At 40.0% G+C, this 24,652-nt stretch overlaps 1 protein-coding gene and 1 long non-coding RNA gene across 4 annotated transcripts in view; one reads left to right on the top strand and one right to left on the bottom strand.

Moving 5' to 3' along the window:
* Positions 1 to 14,839, bottom strand: part of UBE2H (ubiquitin conjugating enzyme E2 H) — a 90,603-nt gene extending 75,764 nt beyond the window's left edge. The window contains exon 1 of one of the 2 annotated variants that reach the window (XM_039860866.1): positions 14,337 to 14,839. In XM_039860866.1, the coding sequence (XP_039716800.1) occupies positions 14,337 to 14,389 (53 nt within the window). In that variant the 5' untranslated portion in view covers positions 14,390 to 14,839. The remainder of the gene's footprint in view (positions 1 to 14,336) is intronic. The other variant, XM_039860865.1, reaches the window with a different exon arrangement.
* A 3,140-nt stretch (positions 14,840 to 17,979) lies between these two features.
* Positions 17,980 to 22,679, top strand: LOC120601138 (uncharacterized). Of its 2 annotated transcripts, none has more exons than XR_005652369.1 (3): positions 17,980 to 18,054; positions 18,412 to 18,612; positions 22,408 to 22,679. It is a non-coding gene; the product is annotated as an uncharacterized LOC120601138 (long non-coding RNA). The 2 variants fall into 2 exon arrangements; XR_005652368.1 differs by having other exon boundaries at positions 17,996 to 18,204.
* The last annotated feature ends 1,973 nt before the right edge of the window (positions 22,680 to 24,652 follow it).

The following is a 24,652-nucleotide window of genomic DNA, read 5'->3' as shown; positions in this document are numbered from 1 at the left end:
AAAAAAAAAAAAGAGGCCCACGGGGGCACTCAAACTTAAAGTGAAAAAAGGAAACAGGTTACAAAAGAACCAGCTGAACACCTGCCCAGAGTCATCGAGCCAGTAAATGACCCTAAATGTCACGCACTATTGACTCTTAGCACCTACATGACATCCAGAATGCCAGCAAAGGCCAAAGGTCTGAAAATGCACCACCAGGGCTACTAAACCAATAAACAACTGGTTACAAACACTTCTGACTTACATAACACACAAAAAGCCAGGTGTCCCCTTGAGTTGATATATAAATTCTGAACTGTTCTCAACAATTGCAAAGAATTTATTACCACTATATTTATAACTAGTGAGATAGTCCCCATTAATACTCAATTTCTACCTTTCTTCCTCACTATTTTCAAGGAAGCCTCTGAGGAATAAATACTTTGGCTTAACTTTTTAGCCTAGACAAAATGAGTTAGGCCAAATTTTAGTATCTCACTGTTACTTTTCCAGAGGTCACTTACTCAATAGCCTTACCACTCTGCTCAAGAAAATAATGTATTGTATATACTTTAAGGCTTTCATGAAACCAGTTAATGTTATTGTAGGGAGAAAGAAGAAAATGGCAAAAACATCAGACAAAATAAAAATATACCAAAACTGTCCAAGTACACAAAAGTTTTTTTCATTTAAAGGAGTTAAGCTTTAATTGCTTAGAAAATTCTGAAGTCAAGGAAAAAGTTACACTCTACATTGTTAATCTTCCTATAATAACTGAATTTCTGGTTAAAACTGCCATCTACAACTATATCAAGATTTTCACTGAAACTACAAATAGAAGTGCTTAAAAAAAAAAAGTTAACAAAATGATGAAAAATACACTTCCTTAAGATAGAATAAAATGATTCTATAGGCCAAAATAATGGCCCTTTGCTACAATTAGCAGCTGTTAAGAATATGTCCTTCTCTCTTACGAGTTTATTTTGTAACTACGGTAAGTCCTCACTTTACCTAGTAGATAGGTTCTATGATTCTGCACAAAACAACGTACGAAGAAACCATTTTGACCATAGGCTAATTGATATAAATAAGAGTTAAGTTCCTACAGCATCTCATCAACATTAACAAAACGTTATCCGAAGACCTGTTGTAGTTAATAAAAAGATATAAAGAACGTAACAGCATTATCACTACCTTACCCCTAAATTCTCATTCTGGTCTAAAACTCTAAGATTACAAAACTGCACTTTCTTGAGTTATGAGGCTCTTAATGAATAGCTTCACAATTCATCCTAAGTTTATCTTCATTTTCACATGTAAATGTTATTATAGATCTAAAAACAGCCAAATGTAGAAAGTTAAATTTGCCATGCAAACTACTTAACAAATTCACCAAATCTATGTGCTCCTAGACCACAACCCCATATAATACATCCTAATTTATAAAGAGGTAGTACCAATTTACGCTTAATTCAAAATCAAGTGTAATTTCTGTACAAAAATCACTAAAAAGATTAATGCACTGATACATTACAATCAAAAGATAAAAACAATTATTTCCTCCAGGAGGAGGATCCAAATTCCTTCCCCCAACCCCCACAGGTGTTAGCTGCACATGGTGACTGGCTTCCAAAGAAAACAGAGGGAAAATAGTAACTTCACATTGAAAACTGGCAAACACCACCTTAGCCACATAAATCAAGGTTAACATAACCAGTGACATCATGAGGTCCTCTGTGGTATTCTTTCCAAAAACCCACAATGAATTTGGCCAAATTTTAATACCTCATGATTGAGGCCTAATCAAGAGGGGAGAAAGTCACATAAACTGAAATTGAAGGCCACTCTAAAAAATACGTGCAGTACTCCCAAACTGCCAAGGTCATGTAAAACAAGGAAGGAGTGAGAAACTGTCAGACTAGGGAACACTAAGGAGACATGACCACTATATGTAATGTGGTCTCTTGGATTGAATCCTGCAGCAGAAAAGAATGTCCACGGAAAAACTGGTGAAATCTGACTAAAGCCTGGAGTTTATAGCAGTGTACCACCGCTGCTTCCTTAGTTTTGACAAATGTGACACCATAATATAAAATGAAAACATAGAGGTAATCTCTGTACTATCTTTGCAACTTTTCTATAAATCTAAAATACAGTTTATTTTTAAAAAGTCAAAAACTATCAAATATTAAGGCAAAACAGTAGAAAATGAGAAGGGCTGCTTACATCCCAAGCTTGCTTTCATTTCATACCAACCTTTAAAAAATTAAGCATCTAAAGTTTTTATACATGCTTAGCTGTGTTGAGACTAATAATTAAAATTACAACATGAAGCAAAACTGATTCACTATAGGCACTCAGAGTTTAAATATTAATAAAAATGTTGGCACGTAAATTTTCTGTGAAAGATATATTTAAAATATCTGGAGAGTATTAAAAGACATAAAAGCAAAATACATAAATGCTTAGATACTGAACTGTTTCAGATTCTGATGGGATCCTATCCTGGCTCTGGGCATATTCTTTTACTCAATTATATTCCCATTCCCTAATTTACCTTTTAAAAAACAAAATATAATTTAACTTACACATAAATTTTTGAAAGGAACAGCATGCTGCAATTCTAGCCTGATAAAAGCTTCTATAAATCAGGCACACTTAGGGGCTTTATTTTATTTTTAAATTGACAGGGCACACACAATTCAGACACCTCAAGAATACAAAAGGCAATGCCATCTAACCTATTGTTGTAAAGAGATACAAGAACGTTTATATTAAAATCTACCAAGTCATTTTTATTTTTTCTTTTTAACTCTTACATTCATAAACAGGTTTAACTGAGGCATTAGGCTATACTGTTTTAATTCTATTTTTAACATAATAAAGGTGAATACTAAGTAGCCAAACTGATTTCATAAGTCACAGATGAAAAGCAGACTTCTTTCAACTTTGGGTTTTTTGTCAACAATAAAAACAAAGTTACCACAGTTTACTCTCCTAATCTGAAGCAGTACAGCCAAGCGTCAGTATTTCTCAAACTGTTACTTAAGGGCACAAATGATATTGCCAGAAAGAATACAATTATCAATTTCAACTCAAAGAGCCCCTCTATTCAATAAATGACCATTGCTTTGTAATACTATTATTTGTATTCCAGGTTTTCTACAAGTAGAAAAACATGCTAAAGTCTATGTGAGTATAATATCTAGTAAAATTTAACTGTAAATAAAATGTCATCAGAACTTCATCAGAGCTGACAAAAGAATGACATTTAAGAATAAAATACCCAGGACAGACTAAAATCGTTATGTTTTATCCAATTCATTAAAATAAGTATTAAACCTCGATTGAAAAGCACACAAGTCATATCCTATTTTCTGATTCTATAAAAAAAGAATTTCTAATTCTATTTCCCATTAAGCAAATAGAAAGACATGTATCTCTGTCAATTAAGATAATCCAGTTCAAAGGCTTGAGTATATAGACACATATCAAGTCACCCCCCAAAATGGAGAATAAGCACAAGTAGACATGGTATTTCATTAGTTACGGAATTATGAGATGCAGAGGGGCCAAAACTTAATCCTGGGAACAAGCTCCCACAGAGTCAGGGGACTACTCCCATTTAGCTTGCCTGAAGAGCACAGGAGGGTGCTAGGTGACAGAGACCTCTAGACTTAAAATAGCAGCTTCTCAATCTCAGAAACACTAACCAGACTGTACAATAATAGCTTAGAAAAAAACAAATTCTTCAGCGGCAAGGAGAGACCAGAACCTTTAAAGAACACAAAATTCAGGTGCCAAGTTCCACTGTGCCTGCCTTCGAGGAACAAAGTTAAAGCAAAACTAAAGCGCAGCTTATTTTTACAGAGGATACACAGCAAAGTTGTAAACTACTATACATTTTTAGCATAAGTTCGAGTTTGATAAATAATTACCAAGCTGCACAAAATGAAATAGGCCAAGTATGCTCTGATTTTCAAACTCCCAGAAAAAAGGACCCGGCTTCACTATTCTTAATTAAGCCTGAATGTAAGCTACTATAAAGGGTCTGGAAATACCTCTCGAAAGGTGTATTTGTTTACTTTCCTGCCAGTGAATTTAACTGTCTTGTTCAATTCCTAGAAATTAGTCAAGGTATAAGCTAGGAACACTAAAACAGGCACATAGATTGAAATATATAAAACATTATAGTTTTTATGAGTCACCAGGAGTCTTCCTGATATATCACGGTCTACATCTTATAAAACTCTTAGCTAAATCTCAAAGGAAAAGCCACATTAATTAAAGATAGAATCTGGTACCTAACTATCCTAACCCAAGAGCCTATAGAAAGAAAAAAGCAAATGTGTTCACAAGGTCATGAATGACTCAATAAAGGTATACTCAAATGTCATTTGATAATCACAGCACTCAAGAGCTGCCTTTCTTTAGTGCCAGGAGAAATGGGCAGCAATCCAGATAATCAGACTAAGGAACACACTCAAAGGTCTACTTCCTCTCCTTCCACCCATAAAACGAATGTGACTTAAAACTTTTTTGTCTTTAATCTCTAAAGAAGGAAAATACAGGTTTTCCTTCATTCATTATCAAGATGGCTATGATGAATTGAATGAATTAGTTGGCAAAATTAACAGATGCTAATGTCAAATTGTGTTGCCAAGATTAATGATTCTGTTATCAAACAGGTATTATGTCCTACATTTTAATCTACTTAAATATATTTTAAAGCAACACTGAGATCAGCCATCAAGTTAAAGAGCTAAAACTCCTTTTGTCAGAATAGCCACAAGCATTTAAAATGCATTTCCCTTCTGTGTTTTTTCCTTTGAATGAAAATATAATTTGTAATAAAAATCCAAACGTTCAAGATCTACATCATGGGATGATTTCATTGCAGGAGACTTAATTTGGATTAGTGATCTGACCAAGTACTGTAGTCCACCCTTATCCACAGTTTCCCTTTCCATGGTTTCAGTTACTCATGGTCAACCATGGTCCAAAAATATTAAATGGAAAGTTCCAGAAATAAACAATTCATAAGTTTTAAATTGCATGCCATTCTGAGTATCGTAATGAAACCTCACGTAGTCTCGCTCCATCCCACCCCAGATGTGAATCATCCCTTTATCCAGAGTATCCATGCTGTATACGCTACCTATCCTCTAGTCATTTAGCAGACATCTTGGTTATCCGGTCACCTGTCGAGGTATTGCAGTGACTGTGTTCAAGTTACCCTTATTTTACTTAATAACAGCACCAAAGCACAAGAGTAGTGAAGCTGGCAATTTGGATATGCCAAAGAGAAGCTGGACAGTATGTATGTATAGGCAAAAACATATACGTAGGATCTGGTGTTACCTGTGGTTTCAGGCTTTCGGTGGGGGTCTTAGAACGTATACCCTGCAGGTAAGGGGGGACTACTGTACTAGTTCACATTTGTGGGTCCCCCTAAAAGTCATACATAAGTTACCATCTGTTAATAAGAAAAAGCAATCCCAGTTTCTTTCCTTTTGTAGTTTCAAGCTTTGTTGCCAAGGAGATTTACTAATTTATTCACAGATTTAGAAAAATAATTAGCAAAGAGGTACTAAACATTGAGTAGTCTCTAAGACCATAAAGCAACATATCCAACTATGTAACACCTGGTAGTCGCTTATGGACATGATTCTAACCAAATCAACCTTCTACAGATAGACATTACAATGGAAATGTTTACCCGAATTTTTAAATCAACCTTTCAGAAACTGTCTTTGCAATGTAAATTGATTGAAAAAGCAATATCCAGATAACTAAAGTTATACTGACATCTTTTAGAGAAAATTAATTTTCACTAGGCTAAGTAGTAACCCAACTGCTTCTGAGGTAACACGAACCAGGCACACTCTGTATCTAATTTTCTATTTATATTACCTCGAGTAAGATTTTATAATCCAAGAAACCTTGAAAAGTGTACCTGATAAAAACATGACACATGGAAAAAAGAAACATTTTGCCTAACACTAAAAAGAAAATGCATAATTTGCAACATTAATAACAATTTCACATGTAAAGAATATCTCTTACTTTCATACATAATGCCTCCCTAAAGTGGTTTAAAGTTAGAAACCAGGAAGTGGAACAAAAGACATAAAGATTCCATTCCCAACCAATTAAATAATTTTCTAAATCCCTAAATATGGTTCCTACAAGTGCTATAGCCTAGGCACCTTTTGTGCGCCCAAAGACAGACCCACCAGCCATGCCTGTCTCCCCAAGGCTGACAAAGTCCAGCCACGCCTCTCCCCTTCACATGGATTTACTATTTCTCCCTGACTTCTTTGCAGGGCCAGGTTAAAAGATTAGTAGCACCTATTCAAACCACCTACCTATGCCCTAGATACCTAAGAAACGGAGGAAGACAAAAAGGATCCTCCTTCTCTCATGTGCATATAGCTACCCTGTAGGGATTTCCACCACCAGGCTCTAGAAGATTTGGGTTCTGCCAGGCATGGCAGATACCACCATAAGCATCAGTCTGCAAACAAAAGGTCACCTTTCCCAAGTATCTGGTGAGGTAGAGAAAAGCAACTACAATAACCATAGCACCTGCTCATAAAAATATAACAATTCTTCTCAAATGCAAATCCCACCTGAAAATCACTAATGTAACAGCAGCACCTTAAAAGTACATAGACTTATCTGTGTTTTCAAAGGTGTCTACACTGCACTTGAATTGCATTTTGGCAATCTGATATACGCTGATATACGTGCTCAGAGCACCATCCTTGTATCTGACGACTGAACCAAAGTCTTCCACTGAATAAATTAGCACTGCCTCCAACCTGAAACAGGCATCAACTAGGAATTTTTCTTGTTAGCAAAGCTAAAAGTTCCAGGTATCAGTAATAAAGACGTTAATTTTTTAAGCAACACATATGTACACACCTATACATAAATTCTAATGTTAAGTTTTCAGAAAGAATATGACGGTACCAACTATTACAAAGCAACGTGTACTTCTTTGTTATGGCAATGTTTATTAATTAGCCTATCAAATAACTCACATAGGATGCTATAAAGTAACAAAACTCCCCATCAGTTGTTAAAAGTTAATTTTAAAAAAGATTCCAGGAAAACATATTAAGGGATATCCTAACTCTGAGAATCTGTTTCCAGTTTTGCCACTGAGTTGCTATTGGTTCCTTTTATTTGAGTTTAGTCCATATGAAAATTGAAGATACTAGTCAGATCTCAAGAGAATCCTATGTAAATATTTGTAAATTGCTATAAAGGTATCTGGAGGTGCTAACTAAAAACTAACATTAAAAAAAAATTTTATCAGTACTTTACAAAAAGAAAAGGGTACCACCAACAAAAAGTGTGCTCCTCTTTTCAAAAAAGTTTACCGAGTATTACCAGCAAATGCAAAAATATAACAATTATTTGTGACCATAATTGCTGAAAGACCACAAAACAAAAATATTTCACAATGAAAATTTAATTCACTAATTTTAAATGGGAGAGAAGGAAGACCAGCTACGAAACTAACTTTGACAGAATCAGTGCTTTAGGATCATGCTATTTAATGGAATTCCTTTAAAAAATACAATTGAAAGTTTAAAATCACAATCTGTGTAAGAAATATAGACTATCATCAGTAAAAATTAAATTCAAGCTACTTGTTAAAAAGTTAAACCTATACCCACCAAATGACTCAGCTATTCCACTCCTATTATTTATCCAAGAAAGAAAGCATATGTCCAGCACAGCTTTATTTGTAATAGCCTCAAACTGATCATAACCCAAATGTCCATAAAGAGGTGAATTCATAAACAAACTGTACTATAGCCACACAATGAAATATTACTCAGCAGTAAAAAAGAACTACATAGTAATAACATAGGTGAATTTCAAAGTATAGTGAAAGAATTCACACAAAAAGTATATACTGTATGATTCCATTTATATAAAATTCTATAAAATACGAAATAATTATAGTGACAGAAATAAGATCAATGGTTGGGAGGGAGGGAGAAGAGAGACTACCTAGGAGCACAAGAAACTTTTAGGGAAAATGCATATGTCCGCTATCTTGATTGGTGATAGACTTCATGGGCGATACTTATGTCAAAACATCAAAATTAAATATGCAAGTGTTTCGTATCAATTACACTTCAGTAAAAGAAAAAAGAAAAAAATTCAGGGTATCAAAACTAATTCTATAGTTCTTGCCAGTCCCTCTCTATCTGCTCATAAATGTAAGATATTTAACCCACCAACTCATAGTGAGCACTTTGAGTAATACAAAAGTATCCCTAATTTGAGAATCACCATTACCACAAAAAACGTGAAAGTTTAAACAAAGAGGTCAGAACTCATTTTTTATTACTATGTCAGGCTGACTGCTTCAGTGGCAAAATGACACCAATAAAAACACAACAGAACAAAATGAAAGCCCACTGAGTGCCAGCTGCAAGATTTTTAATTAAATATTTTCATTCAAATGTTTATCTTCTTTGATCTAGAATCCCATTTCTGAAAAACAAAAATAATCCAAAAATACAGGAAAGGCCTTATGCACAAGAGGTTAATTTCGATTTTACTTATCACAGAAAAATGGCAAAGAATTAGCCAACAGCACATACACGGAATGGCATATTACATAAGCTACTCATTAAGTCTGATATTTTTAACTGTGAAAAATTATTTCAAAAATATTAAGCAAAAACAGGGCATACGCAGTATAATCAACAGGTTGAAAATAATATATTCTGGGAGAAAAAAAGAACTCATAAGAAAAAACCACCATGTTAACATTCGAGGATACTGGTTATTAAATCGTGATCCCTGGACCAACATTACCATCATTTGGGAGCTTGTTAGAAATGCAAGTTCCCAGGCCCACTCTAGACCCACTGAATGGGACAACTCCAGCAGTGAGACCCAGCTACCTGTTTTAGCAAACCCTCCAGATAATTAAGATGACACTAAAATTTGAGAACCACTGTTTAAAGGATAGGATTATGGGTGACTTCTTTGCCTTTCTGTAACTTCTATTCTCCTTAGTTATCTTAGTACTTATATAATCCAACTAAGTTTTTTCATTAAAGTATTTTACTAAAATGTACACTGTGGGTCTACAGTTGAAAAGCTACAGGTATTTTTGCAGATGTGACGTGTGCCTAAAATCCAATGATTCTTGGAACCATTAAATCTGGTAAGACTAAACAAGATACCTAATTATATATACCATTATATAAATGCAGGTCAAGGTGCTTGGGGAAATTGTGCAACACTAAAAAACCAAAAAATCCACGTTTTTCTAACACATGCACACACAACAGGGTAAGGGACTCTCATGGGTCACATCTGCAAAAGATTTTTGTCCCCAAAAGTTGAATTTTTAGGCTTTCATGTAACTTATGAGAACCGTACTGCAGGAATCAGATGTCCTAAAGCTGTGAATGCTTACTCATGTAGGTTTCTGATTAACCAAAATAAGTACCAGTATGTTATATTTGTCACCAAAATCTAGGCAGAGAAGACAAATTCAGAACACTGAGAGATTCCAAAACTTTTAACTTCTAGCTTACAGACCATTAAACTGGTCCGCTTGCTACCTCATCAGCTCACTGAGGCCACAGGAAATAAAAGGCAAAACACAGGTTTCCAAATGGCACTGGAGCTAGTTAAAACTTTACACAATTGTCTACACTTTGAGCACAAATCAAAGAGTAACATTAAAGATTACTAATTTAGGGATAGAATAACTACTGATTAACAGCAAAATACTAAAGTTGATGTCAGACAAATGGCTACAAATTTTAATGTTTCTTGTTTCCATTTTTAACATCTATCTTTTAAATCTGTGGTCCCCAACCTTTTCGGCACCAGGGACCAGTTTGTTCGCTCACCCACTGCTCACCTCCTGCTATGCGGCCTGGTTCCTAACAGGCCATGGACCATTACCAGTGTGTACCCGGGGCTTGGGGACCCCTGTTTAAAATAACAGGAACACTGATTTCGCATACATGCCATCGCATAAAATTCACACTTTAACCTTTCTATTCCTTGAAAAGTCAATTCTGAAAGTAAATACAAGTTATTCAAAAAGGTGATACATACTGTGCTGACCTGCTGTACACAGCTGGTACTTTGATTTAAAAAAAAAAAAAATCTGTTTCACAAGTTACATAAGCATCATGACCACACTGAATTTTTCACTACTAAACCTCCAACGCCTAACACTAAGCCTGGCACAAAGGTGGTACTCAAACGTTTGTCTGAGGGGATGAACTGCAATGAACTGTTACTGAAAGCTTCTGAAACCCTTAAACAGATACCCAGCATTCTGTAAGATTCGCTAATGCTGGTAATGAATTTAGTATAAGTCACGGCCCCTTTTCAGCCCTCTTAAAGCTTTTGTAGGGAAGCTTTCATTTCTATCATACTTCTGAATTCCTGCGTGAGTCAGTCAAGTACACTTAAAGTAGCAACATATCCTGTTTTAAGTTACTGCACTCCCTCTGAAAAAGGGAATCTGAAAACTTTTGGTGTTATAAAACTAGTTCCAAAATCTCGCACCAATCACAAATATAGAGTATGCAAAGTACCCGTTACTATCAGATCCACTTTTCTGATTTAACCTTGAACATTTCTTGCACTCTAGCAGGTGAGGTTTTCTTCTCCTTTTACTCCTAGAAAATACACTTGATCTTGTCACACCACTCACAAAGCCTCCCCAGCCCCTACTTCTTTTGTATATAAACACACTCTGGCCACACACTCCATCAGCTGTTTGGTAGCTCCTCCCCTCCTCCTTTTCCGGGTAGTAACAGAGCAGCCAATGAGTTGTGAGGAGCTGTGCCTGCGGCCTTTTGCCTGCATACGCTTTTCCAAAACAAGCAGCTCCAGCCTTCAGCAGGGGCCACTGGTTCACAGATAAAAGGATCACCAAGCTGTGCAACAGGGTGAGACAAGTAACCCCCAACGACAAGGAAACCCGTGTAATCTGAGCTGTTTGTTCCTCCACCAGGGAGAACTTAAACCGATATTCCTTTAGGGCAAATCACGCTTTAAGGTCACTAGAGTCCCAGTTCTCAGACAATCTAAATAATCAGCCTGGTTTGAGATGGAAACCTCAAAGTCTGCCAGGCTGGAAACAGCACAGTTTCACCAATCTACTTGACTCTGCAGACTAAGGGCCACACTATTCACGACCATTCCACAGGATTTGGGCTAATTACAAGTTTCTTGATTGGGACACATTCCTACAGGGCCCAAAAGTCATGTATATCAGTTTCTAGGCTCCTGGAGAGGTTTGCACAACCCTCAGCAAAGGATCAGAAGAGAAACAATGAATGAGTCAGAGTTTCAGAACATAATCGCCCAGATTATTAAGTGCATCGGTGCAAAACACTCACTCCCTGCATAACTTGGGAGTCAGCTCTCCTCCTACCGACCCGTCACAAAAGAAATATCACCAACTCCAAAACACCAGAGTCGAAAGAGACACTGAAAGAACCTCGCGAGGTGGAAGAAGGCAGTGGCCAATTAGTTACACATCCTCTTCTCTCCCTACCCCCACACTGCTACTTTCCTACTATACAGGTTCCCTGCCAGGCTGTAAATTGTGGTGGCATAATTACACTCAGGAGACATCCAAAAATGGGCTAAAACAGGAGATTGCAATGAAACCAGCCATAGGCCTCCACACCAAAGAAATCATCAAGGGACACTGAGGGCCAAAAAGCAAGTACATTCCTTCAGACCTTTTTCACTTCCTCTCCACCATCTTTCATTTTCGACTCCCGGCCTTTTCACACAGTTGTGCTCATTTTAGTAGTGGGTCGGGGAATTTCTCCTAAATTTTTTTGCTAAATATACCTTGCTCGAGATTGTTGGCTCCATTTGGGCCTACTAATGTGAATTCAACAGAGAAAGGAGGCCACAAAAATCTCTCACCCCACTACACACATGCACACACAAAAGGAAACACGAAAATTTTAACTTTCAAACTACATTAGCCCAGATGATAACAAACACGAAACAAAGATAACCTCTGCCTTTTAAATCCCGAGACTTATGTCCTATCTCGGATCTATGATTTTAAAGCGCCTCTGCTTTCTTTTGTCAGGAAGGAGGAAGGTAGGGAAAGAACAGAAGGCCAAAGCATCTTTGCCTTTCTTCATCTTCTAACTCAAAATAAGCTATGAAATAAGCCACTTAGGGGAAGAAAAAAAGAACGAACACCCTGCTGTTCTTTGTCTGTTTCTCTCCTCTCCACCCCCCCCTGCACGCCTGACTCTAAATGCGGGAATCATTCTAGATGCCACAACTACTAAATGAACAAAAGACACTGTATGGAAAAGGCATCAGGTCAAGTTAGGCCTCACCCTTTATCCTCAATCTTCTAAAAAGGTATATGTATATAATAAGAACCTGACATTGATCAAAAACAGCTGGCATTCTCTTGCCTACCCCTATCCCAATTAAATACTGGGTAGAAATTTGCATTAGGTGTGACAGGAACACTCAATTCAAGATAAAAATAACTCAGATTCTGCCTCCATGTCATTTCCTAGTTTCTAAACAAAAATAAAACCCAAAACTGCTTTGTGTAAAATGTACACACAGCCATAGTTACACAAGTTTTCCTGCAACCTTATGAAAAGCCAACATTACTGGTATCATTCACACATTTACAAAACTCAATCAGAGCCACCAACAGCTCATAAAGAGTCCATTTCACTTGTGCCTGGACATATGTTTGGTACATAATACATACTTCATTACTTGTTCCTCTAATCCCCACTCCCACCTTCCCCAGATTCTAAACTTCAATACCCATAAACTTAGAAGTTTATCTACATTCCTAATTTCTAGCCACGTTTTCCAGAGGAGAAAAACACCTTATTCTTGAGAAGTTTATGAAAAGAAAATCTCTTGCCCAGTCAACTCCCCTCCCCCATCCCCCACTTACAAACTAAATGCAAAAACTACTTGTTTAAAACTTTGGCGAATTCCATAACTGAGTATTTGACAACAATCATCGATCTCTTCATAGAAGTAAAACGTCCAGTCAAAAACAGTAATAAATACAAGGAAGAAAGAAGGAATTCACCTGAAGAATCTAGCCAAACAACTTTAGTTATATAAACAAAACCCTGCAACAGGGGGAAATGGTGGGGGGATGGGGGTGAGGGAGAAAGAGAAGCAGGAGACAGGACTTTTCAACTGCGTTTCACACTACCACTCCCTACCCGTTTCCCCCTCTCCCCAGTGATTAGTTGTTCAGAACACTGGGCTCATTTCCTCCCTCCAGCACCCCCTAAATTACTCCTCAAAAAATTTCTCAATTTGTCACAGGAACCTTCGCGAATTTCTCTAGCTGGTCATGAAATAATCAGTCTGGACTCCAACCAAAACCACTGCCTGAAGGACTCTTATCAGTTACAGCTTTCCTACTGCTACCCCCAGAGTACATAAAGTTGGGGGAGGGAGGGTAGGAAAATAAAAGGTGTCATTTGGCAAGATGAAGGCAATTATTCTCCAAGAACCTTATACTCATAGAGGGTGTTTGCTTAAGTGGCCAGTATAGAAGCTATTTTGTCAAGGAAATCCTCTTCCTTCCCCTCCCCCTAGCTGTCATAGCCACAATATGGAGGGTGGCTTGCTGGAGGGCCTGGGGGTCCTCGCCACATACAACTATGCTTAGCATAGGCTTTGTCAGTGGTAAGAAAAATAGTGGGGTTCTTCTAGGGGCCAGGAAGCTTAACAGGGGTCTCTGATTTAAAACACTCAGAGCTCCTTATCACTTGCAAGGGGCACTGAGCAGACTACTCTCTTCCTAATATAGAAAGGAATTAGGGATAAAGGAGGTCACCTGAGTTACCCCAGTTCTTGAGGCATTGTGAGTGGAGGGAAGGGAGGCATCTCAAGAAAAGAAGAAAGGCTTCACTCGGGAATTTCTATCTCGAGTACCTAAATCAAGATCGAGCAAACAGGAAAGAGAGATCTTGAAGGTGGGCTTGGTGAAGAGAGGTGGCTAGCTGGTCCTGCAAAAAAAAAAGGGAAGGATTGGTAGTCTAAACGTCGTGGAGGAAAGTCACGGGCACTGGGGGTGCAGGAAGAGCGAGGAAAAAACGCACATTTCGGGGTGCTGCAGATAAAGGGGGAGCTGAAAAGGCTCTCGATTCCTGGGAGCTGCCAAGGAGCCGCCGTAGGCACTGGGGGGAGGGAAAGAAGGGAGGGAGCCTCGAACAGTGGCCTGGAGTGCCCTAGGGCCCCTGATTGGGTTTCAGGGGGTGCCCTAGGCATCCCCACACCGCCCCCCCTTCCACATACAGCTCGAATCCCCCCTCCGCGAAGGATACAGCTTGACCACGTCCGTGTCCATCCGCCTCTTGCCCGGACTGGGGGATGACATGGTGTCGCCGCTGCCTCCCCGTCGCCTGCGCCGCCGCTGCTCTCCCTTCCTCGGCCCGTCTGTCACGGGCCCCGGGCCCCGGCTCTGAGGAGCCCGCGGCCGCGCCGGCTCCTCGGTGGAGGTGGCAACACCCCCTCGGTCCTGTCCCGTCCAGTCAGCCGCCGCCGCCCCCCGCACGGGGGAACACCGGGCACTGTCCGGCCGAGTGGGGGTGGGGACCCCGCGGCGCCCGGCTCCGGCTGCCTCTCTCCGGCTGTGGGTTCCGCCGCGGCCCGGCCCTGGCGCTACTCAGTGCCGCGCGACGCTCCCTCCTGCCTGCTGTAGCTCGCTGCTCTGCTCGCCCGCTCACCCCCTCGCCGGCTCCCTAGCAGCCTCCACGACAAGCGGACGACTCCAGCTCAGTCGGCCTCTCTACCCCAGCCTCGCTCTGGACGCCGTGACGTCACCTCTGTGACGTCATCGGAGGGGCGGGTCCAGCGGGCAAAAGGGGTGGGGCGCCGCTGCCGCCGCGGCGTGGACTTTTCCGGGGGATTCTGGGAGATGTAGTTCCTCTTTCTCCTATCTTCACAGCCCTCTACCCCCTCCCCCAACTCCCCCACACACTTAATCGCTCAACTGCCAGTGTCGTTATCATCATCGTAAACCATAATACCAAATAATGGCAATGTTATGACTTTCATGTGCTTTAGGGTAATGAACCTCCTTTCACATTATTAACAAGGCTGTTTATTTGATTTGAGGAGGTCAAAGTGGCAATTGCTCAGGCACCAAAATCTGGAAATTCCCACGTCAGCAGGTTCCTTGCACTCTGCTCCCTCCTTGGATGAAGATAATTTGTTTGCAGCGATCATAGACTATAGTAAAGCTTCCTCAGAAGCTTGCAAACCACAGTTCATTATCCTTCATGTGTATAGATAGGGCCACTATCTCAAGGATTAGAGTTGAGGCAGCAAGGTAGCAAGGCCAAATATAATTTAGTACTCACATCCTTATGCTACAGAATATGAAGTAATTTTTCAAAGGGAATAACTGATAAAAGCAGAAACACCTTAAATATTTTGTAGCAAAGGAAAGATTGTCTCTCCTCCAAATTCCTATAACAACACTATATCATATACTCTGTCATTCATTCAGCAAATATTTATTGAACACCTACTGTGTACCAATCACTCTGCTAGACATGAGGATATCAGGATGAACTACATTTACACAGCCCTCCCTAATTTGTGGTCTGTGGATCTAGAGTGTCAGCATCACCTGGGAACTTGTTAGAAATGCAGGCTAGAGCTTCACCTCCGACCTATTGAATTAGAATTTGCAGTTTAACAAGGTCCCCAGGTGATTTCTATATGCAGTGTAGTTTGAGAGACACTGCTCTATAAGGTGCTCCAAAAAAAGTGATATAAAACACAGGAGTCAACCAGGCAAAAGGGGCAGGAAAGAGTGTTTTAGGTATCTCTATGTCATATTTTTGCTGCCATCCATTTTTTTAAAATTTTATCTACGAATTCACTTGCACTTTATCAGTCCCCTTATGTAACCTCCCAAACACACACAACACACACCTGAGGTAATCAGCAGCAATCAGCTAAAGTCGACTGTTGTTTACTCCTATCATTCTATTCCTCAAAAAGGCCGGTGTGTGTGTGTGTGTGTGTTTAACATACATAAAATTTGCCATTTTAACCATTTTTAAAGTGTACAGTTCAGTGGTATTAAAGATATTCACGATGTTGTACAACCATCACTACTATCCATTTCCAGAACTTTTTCATCATCCCCAGACAGAAACTCCGTACCCATTAAACAGTAACTCCTCATTCATTCCCTACTCCCCCCAGCCTCTGAGAATCTCTAGTCTACTTTCCGAAAAAGATGAGCTATTTTAACTGCTTCTGAAATTGTTTTGTTTTTTTGTACTACGCATAGTAATTGTCAGAAGGAGGTGCATTGTTTTTTTGTACTACGCATAGCAATTGTCAGAAGGAGGACATGCCTGAATGTAAGGGATTTCTAACAACCTTTATTTGATCACTTTGTTGAAGGAAGATAAAGATGGAGCAGAAAATCAATCCTGATTGTGTCTCTTCTAGGCTCTTTCTGCTACCTCCTCTCCCAGTAAGGCTCCCCACTCTCCTTCACCTGAGACAATGCCTCTCAAGCTTTGGTATATTTTAGAATCACCTGGGGAGCTTGTTAAGTTCACAAGTATCCAGGCCCCACCCCTGGGGATTCTGATTCAGAAGGTCTGGGTGGGGCTTGGACATCTGTGTCTTTAACAACTTACCCAGATGGTTGTGATGCAGGCCAAAGTTTGAGAGCCACTGCTTGAAGATTCCAATAGGCATCAGCACTTTGAAAACACCTGCATGACCCTGCGAGGTGGGTCCTGTGCTTCCATAATGTCTTACGCAAATGAGGGTGTTTCCTCCCCACCTGAGAGCAAGGTGGCAAGTTTCAAAGCCCCAAAGGTATTGTTTCCAGAACAGTCAGAACTAGTGAAGGATGGGACACTGGAGAAAGATGAGCTTGGGGTGGATCTAGAAAACTTCCCCGGTGCTTTAATCTTCAAGGATGCTATGTTGCTGTGATCTGAGTGCTAAGCAAAACTAATCAGAGGGTGTTTAGTTGGAGAAGCTTGTTCTGGACAAGGTAGGTCTGCTCTATCGAGAAATGCAATGGAGATTTAGCCCTCTGAGCAGACATTGAAAAGGAATCACCCTTCCTAGTGTGTCTAGTAAATATCTTAGCTCTGGGTTGCTTAGGACAAACCTGCCCCTCCCCAGCTCTTAATTATGCTTCAGTTAATTGCATATATCCTCCTGGAGCCTCAATTTTCTCATCTGTAAAATGTGGCTCATAACTTGAGTGGGCTGATGGAGTAAATGGAAAATATGAATGGGAAAGCCCCTTGTAAACTGTAAACTGCTTTTCATAAAGGTAACGTGAAGTGTTCATTACAAGGTGTAAAATGATGTTGTGGCCATATTATTGTATCATTAATATCAACCTCCCCATTTGCCCCACACCTTATATACTGTATGTCATTAAAGGAAAGGGCATTGACCTTTTTTTTGGTATTTTTTAAAAGATGTCTTAGCATCAATTCCTTCTCTTTGTGGTAAAGATATGTTCACACTTTAATAATATGCCTTTTCCCTCTGGGCATTCATCTCTCCTCTTCTGACTTTCTCCTCCATCCTCCATTGCAACCCTTTCCTCCTCTTCCCAGAGCTTCAGAGGACTTCCTGAACCTGCCCTTGACCAAGGAGGTTCAAAAGGTGGCTCCCAAATGGCGCCAAATGACAGCCCTGGTCTTACTTATTTTCAACTTACGGAACCTGGAGCTCCTTGCGAGCAGAATAAGTTTGCGCTCACCTTTTTTCCTAATGTTTAGCCATTCAGAATGTCAATAATTTACTCTAAGACAACACCGGGGCCTGGGAGTGTCTGTTTATGTGTGTACACACACGGCAGCACGCTGGCATGAGCCATGTTCTTTCTTATCAGGAACAACCAGGGGCGCCGTGAGGGAGCAGCTTCTGACCCTGCCTGAGTCACCAGTGTTGCAATCTGGGAAATGTATTTGGGTCTGTTTATCTCTCCCCAGGGCAGGGCCAAGCTTGACCAGTGAAGCCTCCGATCTCAGGAGCAGCTTTTCCAAGGTAAGAAAATAAGATTGGAGAGAATGAAACACTTTGAGCAAGACACTAAGAAGGGGTAAGACAAAACTCATCATTGGTGGAGTGAGCGGAGGCACCCAGAAGCTGCTCGATGTCTGAAAGTACCTGTTAACCAGTGGAGCTAAAATCCAAGTGAGTTTATCACTATCCCCTCCCAATGTGAAAATCTTCCAAATAAGGCCTTCTGATTTTGTTTTCTTCTAGAAAGAAATAGATTCATTTGAGCTGGCATTCTTGGCATCTGAGATCATGGTTCCAGACCCCTCTAAGGGCAAGATCATCAGCAAGTTTAAAACTCATTTCATCTTCGTGTAACCCTGTCACAATTTGTTCCCGCAGAAGCAGTCAGTAGGAACACAGGAACATGTGAGCCACACAGTGGGAAGGACAGAAAGACTTCATCTCCTGTATCACTCATTCCCATGGGTGTCTTCGCTGGGTACTTCTGCAACAGTCTCCTTGGGCAAACTTCAACCCCCAAAAGCAGCATGATTCAGTGAGAGTATGAAACTTCAGAGACACAACCCATTCCAATCCCAGGTCTGCTACCTATTTTTTTTTTCTTCAGATTTTATTTATACTCATCATTTAATTGCTTATTGATAAACAAGCGTACCTTGGAGCTATTGTAGGTTTTGTTCCAGACCTCCATAATAAAGCAAGTTGTAATTTTTTTGCTGGTGGAGGATCTTGCCTTTAATTTGTAACAAATGCAACATTTGTGAAGCACAATAAAGCAAACCACAATAAAATAAGATATGCCTGTTATTTGGGCAAGTAACCTAACCTTTGCTCCTCGGTTTACTCACCTGTAAGATGGGATGGTAGCACCTGCGCTGCCATTGCCTGGATCAAATAGAAGAAATGTTGCAACTTCCAAACTCTAGTCATATAAAAGATATTATCACATCCCCCCTACGCACACACACGCACATATTCTTCCTAATGCTCAAGGAGGGAGCAACGTTGGAAATTACTCATACCTACATCCAGGAGCCCTCCCCTGAGCCAACAACTCTGTTTGGAGCCCTTGTTTTGCCAGTTGTGGCCACCTGTGTTTCCTTTGCTGCTTCCTCATCTCTCTGATCTGGAAATGCTGGAAGCCCCAGGCTCAGTCCTCCGGCCTTCATCTACATTTAATTCCTACTGACCTCATTCAGTCTCAGAGTTTAAACTGCCATCTACACTCTGACTCCTTAATGTACCTTTCTGATTGGGGCCTGGCCCCTGAACTCCATATATGTACATTCAGCTGCCTATGTGACATCTTCTCAGGTCCAAAAATAAACTTCTGATACCTTCCCCACTTCTTCATGTAGCTTTACCCCTCACAGTAAAGGGCAGCTATTAAGTTGAAATATGTGAAATTGCCATTTTTAAAGTTAAGAACAGTTAAATATGTCAACTTCATTTGGTTCAACCCAATACATCCTTCTAGCTCTGTAGGCCAAAGGCCTGGGACCATGATCTTCGACCCCTCTCTTTCTCCAATACCTTACACGCAATCCCTCAGGAAATCCTATCTGCTCTACTGTCAGATGTGTCCAGAATCTTTTTCCCAACACCTCTACCAAGCCATCGTCATTACTACAGTTGCTTCCCAACTGGCCTCCTCTCTTCAACCCTTAAATTCACTCAGATAGAAGCCAGTGATCCTTTTAAACTGTAAATCAGATCTTGTCTCTCTACTTTTCAAAACCCTCCAAAGACTTCTCATTTCACTCTATGTCAAAGCCGAAGCCATCACAGGCCTCCTAGACCTTAGAGGAGCTGCCCCTACATATTTCTCTCATTCCTTTCCAGCCACACTGACCTTGCTGTTCTTCAAATATACTAAGTATGCTCCTGCCTCAGGGTCTTTGCATTTCCACTGTCCCAGCCTGAAACATTCTTCAACTAGATAAAAGTGTGGTTACTCCCTCATCTTCAGGTCTGCAGAAATGTCACCTTCTCTGTAAAATCTACTCTGATCACCCCATCTCATACTGCAGTACGAACTTCACCCCAGCACCTCCTCTCTTCCTTCATTGTTTAGCTTTTCTCCCTAGAACTTACCAGCATATCACACACTACATTCTGTATTTTACTTAGCTATCTGTTTGTCTTCTTTCTCTACCAAAATATAAGCTCTAGGAGAGTAGGAATTTTGTCCGTTTCATTTACTGCTATCCAGCCAATGCCTAGAACAGCATACGGGGCACAGTATGTGCTCAAATATTGAATGAATAAGAGGAAGAAAGGAGGACTAGCTATAAAGACAACAAAAGGTTAACAGCTTAAAGTAGTTCCTTGGACGCTCACACAGTTAATTCCTCTTAATGGTCTGTATAGAGTGGCAGAAAACCTTATATATTGAGTACGTCCTCTATACCAGGCACTGTGCCAAGGTGTGTTGCTCACAACCTAACAACATGGCAGAATAGCTATTGTCTTGCCTATCTTATGGATGAAGAACCTCAAATTCAAAGAAGTTAAGTAATTTGCCCAAGGTCACATAGCCAGCAAATGGCAGCCTCAGGATTCAACTCCAAGTCCCCAGCTTCACAGCCCATGCCCCTTGCACTCTGCTGAGCCAACCTGTTTGTGAAATGAAAAACTTAATTTGTTGACGATAATGAACTCATTATTTTGAAGTCCCGATGTAAATTTCACCTCCTTCATGACTGGAAAGACTTCTAGGCCATTCTAAACTAAATCAATGGAAAAAGAAAAATCTGTGCCTCCCCTCCCATGTCCCCCTCTTGGCAAACAGCCCCGCCATTTGGTCAGTCACTCAGACTGTTCCTGGAGTCTCCCTTGCCTGTTTTATTTTTTTTTCTCACCCTCACACCCAGTCCATCAGCGAGAGTTCTCCATGAGAACTCCCTTCAACATGTTTGCCAAAACTGAGGCCTTTTTCCAATGTCCACCACCTCATCTGGACTCTACCGTCTCTGCAAGAAATCCATTTATTGGCAAGAAATCCATTTATCTCTCCTTCATTCTTGCCCAGCACGACCCCCACCCTCACCTCACAGTCTATTCTCCACCCAGGAGCCAGAGACATGTCTTAAAACATAATTCAACCCAATTCACTCCTCACTTACAGTCCTTCAGTGGTTCATCCTTAAAACTCAAACTAAAATCTCAATTCTGTAGCCTCCGTGATGTTGGGTAATTTGGGCTTAGGCTATGCTTTCAACATCGTTTCCTGTAACCCCTCACATCCCCTCAGCTGCGCTAGGTGCTTGTGTCCCTGAGCACCCCAAGCTCGTTTCCACTTCAGGGCCTCTAAGCTGGCTGTTCCCTCTTTCTGGAATGCCCTTTGCCTAGGTCCTCACCGTCAACTCCCTGCTTTCTACACTTGGGTCTTTATTCAAATGTCCTGTCTTCAAAGAGGCCTTCTCTCACTACCCTGTTTTAAAAGGTACACCCCTTATTTTTAATCTCCATGTTGTGGTTTTCCTGTAAATGTTTTTAAATTTTTATTTTATCATTTATCTTTTTTTATTATTAGAAATGTTTGAATGTGCTGAAAAGTTCAGGGCATAGTGCAATGACCACCCAAATATCCACCATCCAGATTTAATAATTGTTAACATTTTGCCATTTCTGCTTTACTTGCATGTAGCCATGTGTGTGCGTGTGTGTATACTTTTTTTCTAAACCTTTTGAAAATAACTTTCAGATACCACAACACTTCAGCCCAACATACCTCGACATTCATACCCTACAGATAAGGACATTTTTATACCCATATCATTAGCACTCATGAGAAAATGAGCAATGATTTCCCTAATATCATCCTAACATCTTCTAATTTACAGTCTGTGATCAGATGTTCATAACTGTCCCCTTCATCGCTTTTTTAAATTTTTGAGCCAAAATCCCTGAGGAGTCACATAATGTTTTTTGATTTTATATCTTAGTTAGAGAATAGTTGAAAAATTACATTTTACATTCATAGTTCTTTTGGGTCTTGGCCCTCCGACATCCCGTCCCTCACTCCTACTCCTAGCTCTGTGCTATGTATACAATAATAATTATTTAATAAATGATCAATACTGACTAACCGAAAAGTCTTACTCCTCCACACAAAAACTTATTCACGAATATTTATTAGAAGCATCATTCATAACACCAAGAAGTGGAAACAACCCAAATGTCCGCCAATTGATAAATGGATAAATAAGAAGTAGTAATTCCATATAATGGAATACTATTCAGCAATAAAAAGAAATGAGATATTCATACATGCTACACCGAGGATGAGCCTTGAAAATATTATGCAAAGAGAAATAAGCCAGTCACCAAATAAATATATGTTGTATGATTCCTTTTATGTCAAACATCTAGACAGAAGATAGATTGGTACCGTCCTCCAGCTGCAGGGAATAGGAAGAACGGAGGGGTATGGTGACCACTAAGAGATGAAGGGTTTCTCTTTGAGGTGATGAAAATGTACTAAAATTGATTGTGGTGATCATTGCACAACTCTGTGAATATATTAAAAATTGTATTATACACTTTGAGTTGTGTGGTATATGAATTATAGCTCAATAAATGCATTATTTAAAAAAAAAAATTCCTACTCTTTCTTGTTGCTCTGGATCATAGCAGGAACAACTATTGACCAAATATTGTCTTCGCTCCTCTCCCCTCCTCTGTCCTCATCTCCTCTTTGAACACATCAGAGGTGCTGAGGTGCCCAGAGAAGGGAGCTTCACCTGTTAGTGGAAAGGCCTTTTATCTTCCAGTCTGCTGACTGAGAAGAACCACAGCTTGTCTTTCCACTAAACGTACTGCTTTGCCCTCTCTGGCGCACAGTCCCCTTTTGTTCCACCAAAGGTGGGGTTGGCCCTTTCCCCCAGCCTGTGAGGCTGCTGTAGGTCAAGGTCCTCCACAGGGGAAACACTGATGGACAAACGCAGCCTTGCCAGGATCTGTGTGGACACGACGCTCCTATTTTGTGGGTGTTGAGTGGTTGGAGTGGCTATTTGTTTCCGGTCCAGCTTCCCTACTGCACTGTGAGTGAGAATTGTTTAATTCATCTTTGTGTTTTCTGTGCCTAAAACAGACATTTGCACTTGAAGGGCAGAATGTGTGGACTCAGGGCTTCCACATCCAGCACTTTAATTTGACTCTCTGGGAAGGAATAGGGAGGCTCTGTGGCCTCAACATCTGGGGTCCTGAATTCCAATCCCAGCGGTCACAAGGTACCAGGGGAATTCACCTGCTCACCCTGACAGATTGTGGGGGTGGGCTGGCTAATACCAGGATGATCACACTTATGGAAGTGTACATTGAATCAGGAACTTAAAGTTTTTTTTATTAAGTCTGAAAAGACTTAACCAAATTTTTCTTATTCCTCTCTATGCCAGCCAGGTCTCTTCTGCTAATTTTGCTGGAGGAGAAATGGAGTTGCGTTAGGGAAAATAGAGATGTATGAATTTACTTAGTCGACCAAAGAAAAAGAAAGCTGAAGTGAGAAACCAGGACTCCTGGTTCCTTTTCCTTCCTAAATTTCTCTCCTCTGACTTTCTCTGGCAGTCTGGTTTTCCCCAGAGCACACTGGCTTCCTTGGCTTTATTCCAGTGGTCAAATGGTAGAGAGTCCAAGAAATGTGCCCTCAGCTGACTGGCCCATGATGGTGGGCAGGGGGAAGGGAGAGGATTGTCACCAAATTCTGCGATGATTGGTTTGATCCAATCTCCTTCTTGGTTAAAAATGATCATTTTGCAGTATAAACATTTATCGAATCATTATGTCATACATCTGAAACTAATATAATGTTATATGTCAATTATATCTCAATAAAAGTACACTGATATATGCATACATAAATAAAAAGATATGTACTTTTTAAGAATTAAAAAGTTTTAATGAAAAAGTTTTGTACTTCAAAGGACACATCGAGAAAGCGAAAAGACAACCCAGTGGAAAAAGTATTTGCAAACATATATCTGACAAGTTTCTACTGTCCAGAATATACAAAGAATTATTATAATTCAACAATTAAAAGACAAATAACCCAATTAAAACGTGACAAAGAATTCGATTAGAAATTTCTCCATGACCAATAAGCACATGAAAAGATGTTCAACATCATTTAACTCTAGGGAAATGCAAATTAAAATCACAGTGAGGTACCACTTCTCACCCACTAGGATGGCTATAATCAAAAGACAGACAATAAGTGTTGGTGAGAATGCATGGAAATTAGAATCCTCCCAGATTACTAGTGGGAAGTAGGACGGTGCAGCCACTTTGGAAAACAGTCTGGCAGTTCCTCAAAAAGTTAAACATAGAGTTAACGTATGACCTAGCAATTTCTTTTTTTTTTCTTTCTTTCTTTTTTTTTTTTTAGGCGAGGCAACCCTTGGTTGATGACCCAGCAATTTCATTTCTAGGTATGTATGTACCCAAGAGAAATGAAGACACAAAACTTGTACATGATTATAGGAGCATTATTCATAATAGCCAAAAAGTTGAAACAACCCAAATGTCCATTAATTGATGAGTGGAAAAATAGATATGATATATTTATGCAATGAAAATGAAATAAAGTTCTGATACATGCTATAGTATGGATGAACCTTGA

Source organism: Pteropus medius, unplaced genomic scaffold, assembly GCF_902729225.1.
Source record: "Pteropus medius unplaced genomic scaffold, Ma_sr-lr_union100, whole genome shotgun sequence".
Lineage (NCBI taxonomy): Eukaryota > Metazoa > Chordata > Mammalia > Chiroptera > Pteropodidae > Pteropus > Pteropus medius.
Note: the sequence above shows the minus strand (reverse complement) of the source record. Positions and strands in the feature narration are given on the sequence as shown.